The following is a 16,182-nucleotide window of genomic DNA, read 5'->3' on the forward strand; positions in this document are numbered from 1 at the left end:
TTGTACTCTTTGGATGCCATAATACACACCATTTTTGGAGGTCAAATGGCACTGCACATCACCCCAAAACATCATGGTGTAGCACTGGCAAAATTCATATAATTGAAGGAAGGATGAATGGAAAAATGTACCGAGACATTCTTGATAAAAATCTGCTGCCATCTACCAGGATGATGAAGATGAAACAAGGGTGGATATTTCAGCAAGACAATGATCCCAAATACAGCCGAGGAAACTCTCAATTGGTTTCAGAGAAAGAAAGTAAAGCTGCTAGAATGGCCCATCCAATCACCTGACTTGAATCCAATAGAAAATCTATGGAAAGAACTAAAGATCAGAGTTCATAGAAGAGGCCAATGGAACCTTCAAGATTTGAAGACTGTTTGTGTGGAAGAATGGGCCAAAATCACACCTGAGCAATGCATGTGACTAGTTTCTCCATACAGGAGGCGTCTTGAAGCTGTCATTAACAACAAAGGCTTTTGTACGAAGTATTAACTAGATTTCAGTAAGCGTGTTCAATACTTTTCCCCTGGGTCATTCCAACTTATTTGTATTGTTTTCTTTGTATGTATGGATTACTTGGGTTGTTACCAACATCTGGTGAAAAATTCCTGTCATCAGCACCTTTAGAAATATATTTACTGAGAAAAATGGTAATGTGTTCAATACTTATTTTACCTGCTGTATGTATATATAAATGTATATAAATTATAAATTGTGTCAGGACAATTTTTAATATAACTCCGATTGGATTCGCCTGAAAGAAGAAAGTCATATACAGCTAGGATGGCTCGAGGGTGAGTAAATAACAGGCTAATTTTCATTTTTGGGTGAACTATCCCTTTAAGAGCCTGATGAACTTTTAAGGAGTAAGAAATAATTGACTTCCCATGGCATGTTGAATTAGAACATTCTGTCAAACTACAGCCTACAAGTGCCTAAATAATATAAAATACTCCCACACACATAGGATATATATATATATATATGTGTGTGTGTGTGTGTGTGTGTAAACAAGTAATTATCATAACTATGATGTTACTTTATTGCAGTTATATTATCAACCAACTCTGCATAGATGATAGCACAAAAGACCATTTCACACTAAAAAAAAAAAATATAAAAGCAAACAAACAAATAAATAAACCTTATGAGTGAGCATGACCCGGGACTCTGCTAAAACAGTTCACACTTCAAACCCCCCAAAAATACAGAAAAAAAAGCAATATTGTGAAATATTATTACAATTTAAACTAGTGGTTTTCTATTTTTAGTATACTTTAAATACAATTTATTCCTGTGCTGCAAAGCTGAATTTTCAGCATCATTACTCCAGTCTCTAGTCACATGATCCTTAGAAATCATTCTAATTATGCTGATTTATTATCAATGTTTGAAACCGTTTTTGCGGTTTAATATTTTTTTGGAACCTGAGATACTTTTTCAGGAACAGCATTTATTCAAAATAGAAATATTTTCTAACAATATAAGCCTTTACTATCATTTTTTTATCAGTTTAACACATCCTTTCTGAATAAAAGTATTATTTCATCAAAACACATCAAAGCATTGCGTCTTGATCAACAGGGTAATGCAAGTCACCTTAAAATGGCCCTAGGGGAAAATGTAGCTGTCAGGGGGCGGTCCTGTTGGCCAGTTCCTAGTTTCTAAAACTACCCCGGTGTGAAAGCCCCTATAGTCTGAATACCACACGTACCAGGCCACAGTTGATAGAGATGCCCTCTCTCGCTCTCTCTCCTGTGGCTCCTGTGCGCTTGAGCCGCTCTGATCCAGCCAGGTCCACAAAGTGAAACTTAGCAGTGAGCGTCTCATACTCGGGCTGAGAGATGGAGCCATCAGACACACCGTTCATCTCTCCGTTCACCTGGAAGAGTAAAAAACAACTGCAGCTTTAAGCCACTAACACAAGCATCTTAAATTACAAATGCAAAATTATGTGCACAACCTTCATCGTTCCTGCATTTTCAATGTGCACTGACATGTTCAGTGTTGATGTTTCTAATGCCAGTGGTTTTATATAATTACTCTGTTTTGTACCGCAGCAGTCTGAGCTCTATGAATTTTAATATTTTAAAACTTGCGACCTGCTTAAACTTGTTAATGGCTTTATCCAGTAGTTTAGGATTATAGCTCTCAACATGATGCATGCAGTTTTAATGAATATTCACATGTGTTGTCAGATGTTGTTGGCATCACTGTGAGCATCTAAAGCGGCTCCTGACTGATGTGTTGATGTGCCGTACCTGTGGCTGCGGGCAGACTCTCATCTGGCAGAGGTGGATGGTGAAGATGGCATGAGAGCGTGAGCTCTGGGCGTTCATCTGCGTGCTGGCGGTGGTGCGGGAAAGAGCGCCCAGCTTCAGACACTGCAGCATCTGAGGAGAAAGCACACAGTACTGTTATTATACTCACTAAAGCTTTCTGTTGTCCTCAAGTCATCAAGTAATAAGAGCCATTTAAAACAAATAAACATGAAGTCAACAATAGAATTACATTCACAAAGCATTTCACTTTCATCATCTGTCACGTTTCTGAGCGAAAACAAACAATCAATGAGAAATAATGTAGGGTGGAACTGTGACAGTAGCTGTTGTCAAAACAATGTAGCTTCTCCAACAACAAGCTACTTTTTTTTTCAGTGTTTATATGGGGGAAGTCGTACTTTGGGGGAAGTCGTGGCCTAATGGTTAAAGAGTCGGACTCGTAACCCAAAGGTTGCGGGTTCGAGTCTCGTACCGGCAGGGATTGTAGGTGGGGGGAGCTCTCTCCACCTTCAATACCACGACTGAGGTGCCCTTGAGCAAGGCACCGAACCCCCAACTGCTCCCCGGGCGCCGCAGCAAAAAAAAAATGGCTGCCCACTGCTCCGGGTGTGTGTTCACGGTGTGTGTGTGTTCACTGCTGTGTGTGTGCACTTTGGATGGGATAAATGCAGAGCACTAATTCCTAGTATGGGTCACCATACTTGGCCACATGTCACATGTCACGTCACATATAACATTGCACTCTGCAAAAACTGCATGTTTTAATAATGAAGAAAGAGATATTCATATTATGTCATTATAATAATAAAGTATTGTTATTATTGTTATTATTAGTATTATCATTATTATTCAATAAGTATAATTATAATTATAATAATTATTAATTAACACATTGAATGAACATACAAACTAATAATAATAATAATAATATTTATATTATGTTTAACGTTGCATATGATCAACAACAACAACATTTAATAAACTATTATTATTATTATTATTATTATTATTATTCACATTATAATAATAATAATAATATTATTATTATTATTAATAATACTATTTATATTATGTTTAATGTTGCATATGATCGACAACAACATTTAATATAATACTATTATTATTATTATTATTATTATTACTCCATGCACAGATACACATCTCTTTTTGTAGCAATAACAGTGTAGTGATATACAAAAAATATATAACATTATTAACATAAACGTTAATGATAATAATAATTAGTAGTAGTAGTAGTAGTAGTATTTAATACAATATACAAACTAATAATAATAATAATAATAATAATAATATCATCATCATCATCATCATCTATATATGATATAGAAGAAAGAGATATTCATATTATGTCATTATAATAATAAAGTATTGTTATTATTGTTATTATTAGTATTATCATTATTATTCAATAAGTATAATTATAATTATAATAATTATTAATTAACACATTGAATGAACATACAAACTAATAATAATAATAATAATATTTATATTATGTTTAACGTTGCATATGATCAACAACAACATTTAATAAACTATTATTATTATTATTATTATTTAATACAATACACAAAATAATTAAGAAAGAGATATTCATATTATGTCATATAATAATAAAGTATTGTTATTGTTATTATTAGTAGTATTATCATTATTATTCAATAAGTATAATTATAATTATAATAATTATTAATTAACACATTTAATTAACATACAAACTAATAATAATAATAATAATATTTATATTATGTTTAACGTTGCATATGATCAACAACAACAACATTTAATAAACTATTATTATTATTATTATTATTATTATTATTCACATTATAATAATAATAATAATATTATTATTATTATTAATAATACTATTTATATTATGTTTAATGTTGCATATGATCGACAACAACATTTAATATAATACTATTATTATTATTATTATTATTATTACTCCATGCACAGATACACATCTCTTTTTGTAGCAATAACAGTGTAGTGATATACAAAAAATATATAACATTATTAACATAAACGTACAATATATTATATTCATGCTGTGTTATAAATGCTGCTGTTTTCTCTACTTTTATTGTTGGCTTAAATGTAATTATCTCAACGGTAGTTAAAACTATTCTTAAGAGTATCTTGTAGCAATGACCTTTTTATTAAATGATCATTTAATACAAAACACTATTTTTAGATGAATCATGCACAATAATACCAAGAGCATCTAAGCAATTAATGTCAATGTTTATGTCATTCTGACTTCAAATGACTCCAGTAAATAACCCAGGCAGATATCTGACCTCCTCCTCTGAGCTGACCAGTCGTGAGGTCACTCCTGTGGTGTAGATGCCTCCGCTCCCATCCTCATGGATCTTAATGTTGGACTTCCGGCCTCGAGCCTCAGGGTCACGTGTGCTGTCGAACAGGTCCAGGATCTCCTCGTTATAGAGCTGCAAGACAAATACACGCACTCAGTGACCTTCAGAGGGCAAAGGTCAAAGAGACCAATAGGCCAGAGCCTTGCATGTTCGACCTCGGGAATCCCAGAGACCACACAAGCTGATGGACAAGCCAATGATAAATAATGGTAACATAACTCATGAGCAAAACTACAACTGAAGAGAAAATTAAAAAAGAAAAACAAGTGGACAGGGCTTTTCCCAGCTTCCCTCGCTTGAGGAAGTGACACAGAGGGACTTGATAAAATCAATTTAGGGTTCAAAACAATAAATCAAACTGCTAACATAGAAAAACAATGCACAAAGTGCACAAAGGAGTTCTGGAAAGGACAAGACTAATGAAATAAGGGCACTTTAATGCCCTATTAAAGCCGCCACAAGGGACGGCGACTGTTCACAGCCGCAGAACTTGAGACAAATCTGTGGAGTTATTCCCCACGGCGAGCCGCGAATCTGCTGAACAAACAGCAGCCTGTGCCAGACAGCAAGCAGCACGGATCGTTAAAACGCCCCGTTACAGGTTTAAACTCATTACCTAGGCCGGGACTTTACACGAGGAAGGGGCTAATCGGTTTACAGCTACACTGCTGTCTGCGCGGTGAAGGGCGGCGATTAAGGGATGGGGTGATGCTGATAATTAGGGGGGAGGAAGCCGACTCGTCACACACCGGTATACATTTTTACATGATAAAAAAGTGTCACATCGCGATATCAATGAATAAGCAAAATGAATAAGGCCGAATAAGCAAAAAGACCAAATAAATTGTACCGAACAATGACGTGACGCAATCAAATAGAGGCGGCACACTAATGCAGCAAACATGACGGCAGTGCATTTAAAACTGCCCGAGAAAGACGAAAAAATCATTACAAGCACAGACAGCGAGACACGGTTTAGCACTGCATCTCATGTCTCCGATGAGAAGAGGAAGCGGTGGTTGTTGCTGGTTACTGTATGATGATTAAAATCGCGAAATGGTCTTAAACAATTAAATACACTGCAGAACGTTATGTTTTCTAATACACGCATGAATTTGCATGTGTCCAAACCGTGCTGCATTAGCCAGGGTTCAAAGTCCAAACCGCGAGGGAAATCTGCGCTGAAACCGTGTTACTCGTCAGTTGCTCAGTAACATTTTTATGAATTTTTACAAGGCATGTGACAATGTGATACGTGCATCTTCCCAAATTAGTAATGAGAATAATTTATAAATCTGCTGTGCGGTCAACAAAAAGAAGCACTGATGACTTCCTGCAGGTTTCCATCAAAATAAAAGCTCCATCAACATTCATAAATGTTAGTATTGTAATTTTAGTGTTGTTCTGTTAAATAAAATTAAAAAGTAAGACAATAATAATGATAATAATTACAACAGCTCTGTTAATACATTTATTATAACATTCACACATAGTGTTCAAATTGGGATCTGTAATATTTTCTAATGTTTTAAAAGAATGTATGTTGTTGTTTTGTATTAGTGTGCAATGTTTAAAAGTAATTTATTCCATGTAGTGTCCATTTCATTCATTTAACATTGGAGGCATCCAAGTTTTTTTAACTTTTTTTTTTTTTAAGTAATGCAATAGTTACTTTCACTGGTAATTGGTTACTTTTATAATGATGTAACTCAGTTACTATTTGTGAAAAGTAACTAGTAACTTTTTTTAAAGTAACTTGCCCAACACTGGTCACTACTATTGCACTATAATGCTGCTTCTGCCACCTTATGACAATAGATTTACACTTGGAATTAGGTAGTCTGTCATCAATGACTGTAGCTCATTGGAAAAGGATGGAAAATGCCCTTCACTGCGTTTGCACTAATAAATGCTGCTGCCGGCCAGCTGCAATCACCAATAAAATGTTGTTCCATATTTTTTCTATCCTCATAAATATTAGTGCTGTGTTCGAGAGATTTGACGATACGAATATCGATACAGGGACAGCTTTTGTGGCACGTGTGCAGCAGTGGACCGTGCTTAATTTGAATGCAAGAGCAGCATTTAAAATTGAGTAGAAAAGTGCGAGGTTTCTAAAAAATAATGAATAGAGCATAATATATAGGCTACAACAAGGTTTAATCTAGCCGCAGAGCAACAAAACTGGGTTGCCTGATATAAAGAGACGCAATTACAGATTACAATTACAAAAACAGAGCTTCCCACTTACGCAATATGGAAATATCTGCTAAATGTGCTACTTATCTTTATCAACCTGGCAACCATGTGCACGCACTCTCTCTCCACTGTGGATAAACGCGCTTGCTTTCTGAAAACACAGTTAGCTTGCAGTTTAGCGATCTCCACTTCAATATTCTATTCTCAGAAAAGTGTAATTCATCAAGTGTTCATTTATGAGAGAGAGAGAGAGGCTGTGTATTTATGAATTACCACCGTTTTGCCACATTTCTCTATTAACAGTGAAGCTGTGGCTTTAATTTCTTTAGAAACAATGATGTTACCAGCTCCTTGTTGAGAAAGATAATGTAGCTCTTGAGCGATTAAGCTATTTAGTTGATAAAATTGCGGGGCGGCGCTAAAAACATACAGTGAAGACAGCGCATTAGTTTAGAACTCTTCTAATTTTTACTTTTATTTTTTAAACGTAGAGAGTGTGTTAATTTGTGCAATGATAACCTACCAGCAATGTAAATATGATTTTTTAATATATTAGAATGAGTACATTATAATATAAATTTATTAGAACGAGTACATTATTATTTATGGACTTAAAAACAAGATGCAAACAATCAGAATATTGTACCTGGTGGGAAGTGCCCAATGTAAACATGAAACATATGCCATTACCTATATTGTACTGTGGTACAGTTATGGAGGCCCTTCATAATGCAGAGGTCAACTGCCTGCTCTGCCAATAGTTATAAATGGCACTATAGTATGCAGTGTTTAATAAACAGCTGTTTTTCTAAATTCTGCTGAGGTGAAATTCAGTGCAGTCTTGTATCGTGATACGTATCGCATCGTGGCCTCTGTATCGTGATACATATCGTACCGTGGCCTCTGTATCGTGATATGTATCGTATCGTGGCATATGTACCGTGATACGTATCGCATCGTGGCATCTGTACCGTGATACATATCGTACCGTGGCCTCTGTATCGTGATATGTACCGTACCGTGGCATATGTATCGTGATACGTATCGTATCGTGACCTCTGTATCGTGATACGTATCATATTGTGACTTTGCTGGTGATACTTGGCCCTAATAAATATCATTAATCGCAAATATTCTTGAAATATCGTGATATAATTTTGAGGTTATATCGCCCACCCCTAATCGGAGGTCACAATTTACCTTTTTTATTTTTTATTCTGTAGTGGAAATAAGCTTCCATAACTAACGCATTGAATTAAATGTGAATTGTTTTGTAATTATCTGTGAAATTTACTAGCAAAATTGATTCAAAAATTGTTTGACAATTGTTTCCAAGTAAATCCTACACAATTTTTTTTTCAATGCAATTCAACTATAATCATGGCAACCCATAAAAATAAAAGTTCAGTTTAACTTGGAATTGACAAAAATATAGGCCTATTAGTTTTTTACAGTTGAATATACATCTCAAGGTACTAATAATACAAATTATAAAATTATTACAACACTATTTTAAGAAATAATCACACAATTGTTTCATTGTTTCAATTGTTTCAAAAACCTGTTATACGCATGCAGCACTTTGTTTGCCAATATATATAGTAATGAAAAAAATATATATTTTTTGGCTTATTAAAAGCAATATTCTGATTTAATTTGATTATCAAAAAAAATTAAATACACACAGAATTTATGAAAAAAAATCATGGGGCCTTATTGTAAAAAAAATGTAATACATTATTAAGTCGTTTTTATAAATTCAATTGATTAGACATGCTTTTTTATTATTACAATTTAATTGAACCATCACGGAATCCAGAAAAATTAAAACATAAAACACAGAATTTGGTAAAAATAAAACAGAATTTGAGTCCTAAAAGTATTGTTTTTGTTAAACTTTTTTTTTTTAATTATACGATTCATGATTTAAATTAATTAAACATGCTTTTTGATTACTATAATGTAGTTTAACCATTAAAAGAATGTAGAAAAATTCAAACGGGGAAAAAAAACTAAATCCAGAAAAATTTAATTGGAAAAAAACAGCTTTTAGAGAAAAACAAAACCCAATTTGGGAAAAAACAAAACTGATTTCATAGGGCTCTATAAATGGCAGCAAAAACTACAAAAAAAAGAGTTCTATATTTGATGAAGTCTCACCTCCAGGAACTGGGCGCTGACTTTGAATTCTGGCAGGGGCATGCCGGCGCTCTGTGCCTCTAGTCTGCGTTTCTGGATGCCCTGGAAGAGATGTTGCACGGCCCGTGGGATGATGCCCTGCTCTTCCTCCGACATGGTTACATCAAAGCCAGTGCCCATGGTGTAGGTCTTTCCTGAACCGGTCTGCAACAAACATTAAAAACATGCACAAAACCCATTACAATACACAATGAAGAATGAAAATGAATACAATGCTAACATTCAATATACAATCATACACAAAAACACACAAGTGAAATTTCACACAATGAAATGCATTTTTTAAATGCTGTGATTGGCTAAAATCTTTGTATATGAAATGAGTCATACATGTGGAACTCTGTTAAAAACTGTTACTGTTTTTACTATAACAGCTGCTAAGATGTACGTATCTATGATACTTTCATTATAACTAACACAGTGAAAACATCATATAAATAAGTGGCTCGCTGAGAAGTGTAAACTGTGCCAATGATGATAACGGTGAGTTTTGGTGTAAATGCAGAAAACAAATGACCGCTATCATCATTGACACAAACCCATCTGCCATTTCTGGTTCACAATCAGTGTAAACGTCATTTTATCAGTTGTCCAAGTGTAGACAAGCATGGTAGATCTTACTTGTCCGTAAGCGAAGACGGTTGCATTGTATCCCTCGAAGCAGCCTTCAACCAGCTTGTGAACACAGGCGCTGTAGATCTGATGTTGCTGAGCGTCCAAGTCAAACACAAAGTCATACGTAAAGGCCTTGTCTTTACCCAAGAGCACCTGGGGCTCCCTGGGAGTAACGGAGGTGCAGATGTGACATCCCTCAATCTTTTCCTTTGCCATCTGCGGCCGGATCCTGATGAAAAGAACAAAAGATAAAAAAATTGACAACACATTAACAAAGGCAAAGAATCATGGACAAATGCTGCATTCAAGTCATGTTTGACAATCTGCTCTGCCACAGAATCTACTAAATTCAAATAAATTAATGGTTCAATGTTTAAAAAGTTGACTGGACAGCTAGTCTAATAAAACAGGATTTTAAGTTTTATCTGAAATGACAACATTATCAAGAGGGAGAAAAAAAATAAAAGAAATATGAACAGACAAAGACAGAAATACATAAAGTAGCTACCAAACTATCCTAGACAGCTCTCATTTTTCCCCATTAAGTAATTAAGAGCTTTCATTCAATTTTGTTTAAAAAAAAAAATCTACTAGCAGGGAACTCTAAATCTTCTTTTTTTGTTTGTTTGTATTCAAATTGAGATAACCCTTGTGTTATTTGAAGGGTATTTATTGTTTTACTCTTGTCCTGAACAGAGACTTTCAATCTTATACTAGGAAGATCCATTAAAAAATAAATACATGCTTAAAAGTATCATCATTTAAACAAAGAATGACCAAGCAAAACATTAAAATATATTTTTTAATTGATTTTTTACTTTAAAGTGAAATCTACTTAAATTATTAAAAAATGCAACTGTCCAACAGTTGTGGCATAATTTTCACCACACAGAGTAGTTTTACTTCTAATATATTAGATATTGGTCGACCGATATTGTTTTTTTGACAGCCGATGACGATATCTTGGAAAGCAGGGTGGCTGATGGCCGATATAAAGACGATATCATTTTATTTATTTTAATTAATATTTAGGAAATTTGAAATCATTTGAAAATTTATTTAAAAAATAAATGTGTTAAATAAACATACTTATACTTTAGATGACAAAGTATTTTTCACAAATAAATAAATATTTAATTAAAATATAATTAAAACAGAAGTAAACGCTGTAACCAACAGCGCACTAAGTAATCTGGGAAGTTTGTGTGCATTGGGAATCATATTTTTTCAATTAAAGCCAAGGTAACACTCATTTTACATACACCACACAGTGAAAATGACATGAATATGGCAGTGGGCAAATGCATAAAGCGCAGCATAATTTAAAATCACAAGTTTAAAGTTTGTCGATCGCGCGTCTCCAGTGAAGCTGAACTCTCCTCCTGTCCGCATTCAATTCACACGGACCGACCGTCACACAGAGAACACACGATCATGCAGGATACACATGCACACTTCACAAGATCTCACAACTGGATCCGACTAAGTTTGTAAGGTTTTTGAAATTAGACGTTTATTAGACATTCAGAGATTTGTTTAAATGATATAAATGCGTATTTGCTGAATGCTGACGGCAAACAAGAAAGTATTATAATGTTTGCCTTTCTATTACTAATAATATAAAAGCAATCGTTATAAGATGATTTATGTATACATTTTAATTCCTTTGTTTAAACGTTCTATCTGATTATTAGACAGACTTCTATTCGTATTTAGACAGAACTGTTAATGACAACAGCGAACCAGAGGGAGAATGTGAGCACTATGTGCTCAGACGCTTCCATTCTCAGCGCCGTCAAAATAAAAGTCCGGCGCACCTCGAACGCATCGGCCAAACAGAAAAACTTATCGGCCAATGCCGATATTTAAAAAAAAGACAAATATCGGCCGATATATCGGCCTTGGCGATAGATCGGTCAACCACTATAATATATTTTATCAAAATTAAGTGTACCAAGTGTTTTCAAGGACATTATCATTGAAGAGCATGCTTGAGATGGAATATGCAAGACATAATAGAAATTGAAGCAAGAATCGCGATTTTTACTGTGTGTGCATCATTTTTTTAAAGTCATGAATTTATGTTCAAATCGAAATTGTGTCATTTGTGAAATGTAGGATACATAAAAGCTATGAAACTTAGTAGTCAGGCAAAGGAGTCATTTCCATCACAGAATTTGAGATGTGCTGGAAATTACACTGCACTCTTTAAAAAGGTGCTTAAAAGATTCTTCACAGCGATGCCAAAGAAGAACCATTTTTGGTTCCACAAAGAACCATTCAGTCAAAGGTTCTTTAAAGAACCATCTCTTTCTTGCCTTTTTATAATCTGAAGAACCTTCTTTCGCCACAAAGAACCTTTTGTGAAAGAGAAATGTTAAAGGTTCTTTATGGAACCATGTAGACAAAAAGGTTCTTCGATGGCATCGTGCAGCACCTTTATTTTTAAGAGTGTGATGGGTTTTTGCATTACAAAAAACAGACTTCTTCTGTGACGTATGTGCAAACACATTGTTAGTGGACAAATTTAATAAGCTAGTGAGAGTGTGTGAATACTGTGTTTTCAGACCACAATGGCAATACAGCATTAGATGCCCAAGAAACACCCAATTTCAGTAATTCTGAAATGACATGAATGTGTTGACCACATTATCACACCATTAGGGGCCGTTCACACAGAACACATTTTTCCATTCCAATACGCTAGTACTTAGTTAGTTAGCTAACTTAGTTACCATAGTTTTTCTATGTAAATGCACTATACGGATGTGTATGATCATTGCGCCTGCATCTCATGTCTTTAAGATGCCATGTCACATTGAAAGAATTTCAACTTTTACTGTAAACAAAGCTTGTAACGCTTGCCCGCCTCCGGAGTCTTCTGATTGGCCCACTATTTTGGAACTGACATCGATGAGTGGTGCGTGTAAAAAGTGTAAATAAGTCAGAATGCATGAAATAGCATTTGACCTCCTGTGTTTGTGTGCAAGTTTTATTTGACAACAACATGGAGGATGCATTTTAGATGCAAAGTTGCGTTCTGTGTGAACGACCCCCGAGAACCATCAATTTTCTATTAGGGTGAAGGAACAGGTTAAAGCACTTTCATTAACAGACAAGTAAATACATGTCAAGTTAACATCAAGGTTAATTAAATCTCCAGGCTAAAAACCCACTAATTTATTAAACAATTAATTGAATCAAGTTAATTAGCTTTTGCCTGAGGCATTTCTGATGGGCTGATACTCATTCATCTCTACTACAGATACTTCTTACTAATACATTGGTCTCAACTGACAAAGTGAACTTGTCAGCTGACATGATCTTCAACAAATTAACAAGACTGACCTCAGAGATCATGGGGAACAATCTGCCCTTTTTATTATCAACTTGCCGCTTGTGTGCATCTTTTTTTAAACAGTCGAACCATTTTAATGGTTACCTTTAATGGTTAGTTATTTTCATTACAAGGTGAAACTAGACCATAGCAATCAACAGCAATGCATCTGAAACATTTTATGGCCCAGAAATGGCTGAAATGTGAGGTTTACCATTTTGTCATGTTGTCATTTAAAATCCGGACATCATTGGTAATGCTATTGTTTTAGTGTTTATGCAACAAAAAGTAATTTGATTTATTGTTTGTTGATTTTAAATACAAGACTTGGTGAAACGATTTATGTGTCAGAACTTTTTAAACATTTCCAGCATATTTTAACAATAGAGTGATAATACTGATAACCATGATCATTTTGGTCACTATAATCGTGATAAGAAAATACCGTGGTGCTAAACAGTTTGAAAATGTGTTTCTACAGCCACTGTGCAGGTTTCTCTTTGTGAGGTCTGGTTAGCAGTGACTGAAACGCAGCTTTACACACAACTGCCAGTCTGCATGGAGAGGATCTTGAGACTCCAGTAGCTTCAAACACCTGTCTGCTGCTCAGCAGTGGCTTTTTTACAGCGGCCTTTACAGTACAGTTCATTTGTTTGACAGAAACTTTCCTTAATAAATCTTTATCTGACCAAGATCTTCTGTGCTCCAAGTCACTCACAAATCTTTTGACAGTTCAATCATTTCTACTTGCTTTTTGCAAAATATTGTTTGGTTATATTGGTATATTGGTTACGTCGCAATGTTGGAAATATTTCGGTTTTAAACCGTGAAGGCGAGCCAGTGGATATCACACAAGCAAAGTGCAAACTTTGCTCAAGAGTTATGCCGGTGAACGTCTTAATCTCAGTCAATTCACGATGCAGTCAGTGAAAGTAAAAACGGAATGACGGAGTAATGACGGAGCTTTGCTAACAGTATAGCTGTCTTAATTTAACTCACAAATCTTTTGACAGTTCAATCATTTCTACTTGCTTTTTGCAAAATATTGTTTGTTTTGATGCCTTTTGCAAGACATTGCATTGTTTCATACTTTTCATCTTCAGAAAGATCTTTCTTCCTCACCATATTGCATGAGAACTGTGACTTGCTTAATAATGTGGAAAAACCTCTTTAAGTAGGGTTTCCATTTACCTAAGAAGACCTGGCAAACTATTGAACAAACCTGTCTGAGAAATGTGGAACAGCCTCTTTAAGTGGGGTTTCTGTTTATCAAAGAAGACCTGGCAAACTATTGAACAAACCTGTCTGATATTGATACCAGTTACCTGAAATGATGTGAAAATCAAAACAAACAAAAATCGGACTGTTTATTGTACCGAAATCTTATTGATATGTCACTTGCATAATCATTTGGAACACAGTGTGTGTGTGTGTGTGTGTGTGTGTCTGTGTGTGTGTGTGTGTTAACAAAGTAACTGACAAAAAAACTTTTGAAATAAATACATTTAGATTACTTTTTTGGACATATTTAAATTTCTGGAGACATTTTTGCATAGCCAACTACAAACACACACCACAAACTCCAAAGAAGGTCCTTGTGTTACGAGATCAGCAAAACATGAAACACCACAAACCCAGTGTAAGTAGCAGACACGTCCGATCATATGTTAGTCACATTTGAACCCTGATTCTGGGTGTTACATTGATAATTAGCATCTACAGCTGTGAGGGATGCACAAACCAGCCGAATGTGGCAGGAAATGAGAGAGAACCATGAATAATCAATTAACAAGAGCACATATGCACAGAACGCAGGCTCAATCCCTTCTGCTTCTCACACACACACATATCTATCCGAATCTGCCCATCCTCCTCTCTCTCTCTCTGGCCTCAGCTGGGCTTTAGCCTCTTTCTTTTATCCCGTTCCACAGTCAGGGGAACCATAATCTATAGCGCATTGATCAGGACGACAAACACAACATATGAGGCGCTCCCCTGAGAGGATCACACACTAAAAATAACCCCACGCTGGAGGATTACACATCCCATCGGCCCGCACCGCATCCTTACCTGATCCTAGACCAGCTTACGCCACTGAAATCCTGCAAAGGAGTCCTCCAAACTGTTTTCAGATCAGTGTGCGTCGAAGGCACATCCTTATTGCCTTGATCTGTTTATCCTAAAGAGCCGTGCAATTTGTAATTTCCTGTGAGATAAAATACTAAACGTCTTGAGGAGATTATTAACGCTTTGCTAAATAATTATGTTGATGTTCCACAGAACAAAGACATTTCATTCCCACAGGGCCTGGAGTTTTAATAGAGTTGGTTTCTCTAAATAAGGACTGCTAATGCTATCAGTGTCATTATCAATTTTTAATTACGCAAAAAGATTAACCCCAAACACAAAAATAACATCTTTAGATGAGTCAGAGACAAAATCCCACAAAAAATACTCAAGTACATCCTCAAATAGCAACCTCTATTTCACACGCCAATGTGTCAAGGCAATTCAGACTTTGATTCAAGCGTCTCTGCGGCTCTAAATTAGATTCATAAACAAAAAAATCAGATGTTGGGCCACCCATTTTAATATCTGCAGTGATCCATCATTTGTGTCTGACAGTTATGACACCCACACATGACAGAAACGCTCCTCACACATGACGCATCTGTCCGCCTGCTGCCTCTGTGTGTGTGTGTGTGTGTGTGTGTGTGTGTGTGTGTGTGTGTGTGTATGTGTACGAAAAAACAAAAGGAAGTGTGTCATCAGTCTGCTCTGACTGCACTTCCTGGTCTGCAGAAGGGACGTTCTCGCCACATCCTTGTTAGTGCAGTCTTAGATCAGTGTGAAGCCACAATAACCACAAAGAGTCATTTTCCCATTTTAAAACCTTCAAAAATAACTTGTGTGTTTAAAGTAGCTTTCTCACAAAATGTGGCATTTTAGCGCTACTATAGTTTACTCTAGTTACAAGACGGCAGCATCAGAGGTGTATCGTCCAAGTATTGATGGATTTACAATGGGACATTTTTGATGGAGCAAAACAGAACACCGGAATAAATATAAATATATAAATATAAATATAAATATATATAAATAAATATAAATATAAATATATATAAATAAATATATATAT

The 16,182-nt window shown here is 35.3% G+C and overlaps 1 protein-coding gene across 1 annotated transcript in view; it reads right to left on the minus strand.

Annotated features, from left to right (window-relative positions):
* The window catches only part of kif21b (kinesin family member 21B), a 90,378-nt gene that overhangs the window by 49,453 nt on the left and 24,743 nt on the right, over nucleotides 1-16,182 (minus strand). The window contains exons 2-6 of the mRNA XM_016500559.1: nucleotides 9,713-9,935; nucleotides 9,053-9,235; nucleotides 4,616-4,765; nucleotides 2,268-2,399; nucleotides 1,721-1,888 (exon numbers count right to left, since the gene is read on the minus strand). Coding sequence (XP_016356045.1) covers nucleotides 1,721-1,888; nucleotides 2,268-2,399; nucleotides 4,616-4,765; nucleotides 9,053-9,235; nucleotides 9,713-9,935 — 856 coding nt within the window. The remainder of the gene's footprint in view (nucleotides 1-1,720; nucleotides 1,889-2,267; nucleotides 2,400-4,615; nucleotides 4,766-9,052; nucleotides 9,236-9,712; nucleotides 9,936-16,182) is intronic.

The sequence above is a fragment of the Sinocyclocheilus anshuiensis genome, unplaced genomic scaffold (genome assembly GCF_001515605.1).
Source record: "Sinocyclocheilus anshuiensis isolate Anshui unplaced genomic scaffold, SAMN03320099.WGS_v1.1 scaffold42, whole genome shotgun sequence".
NCBI classification, from domain to species: Eukaryota; Metazoa; Chordata; class Actinopteri; order Cypriniformes; family Cyprinidae; genus Sinocyclocheilus; species Sinocyclocheilus anshuiensis.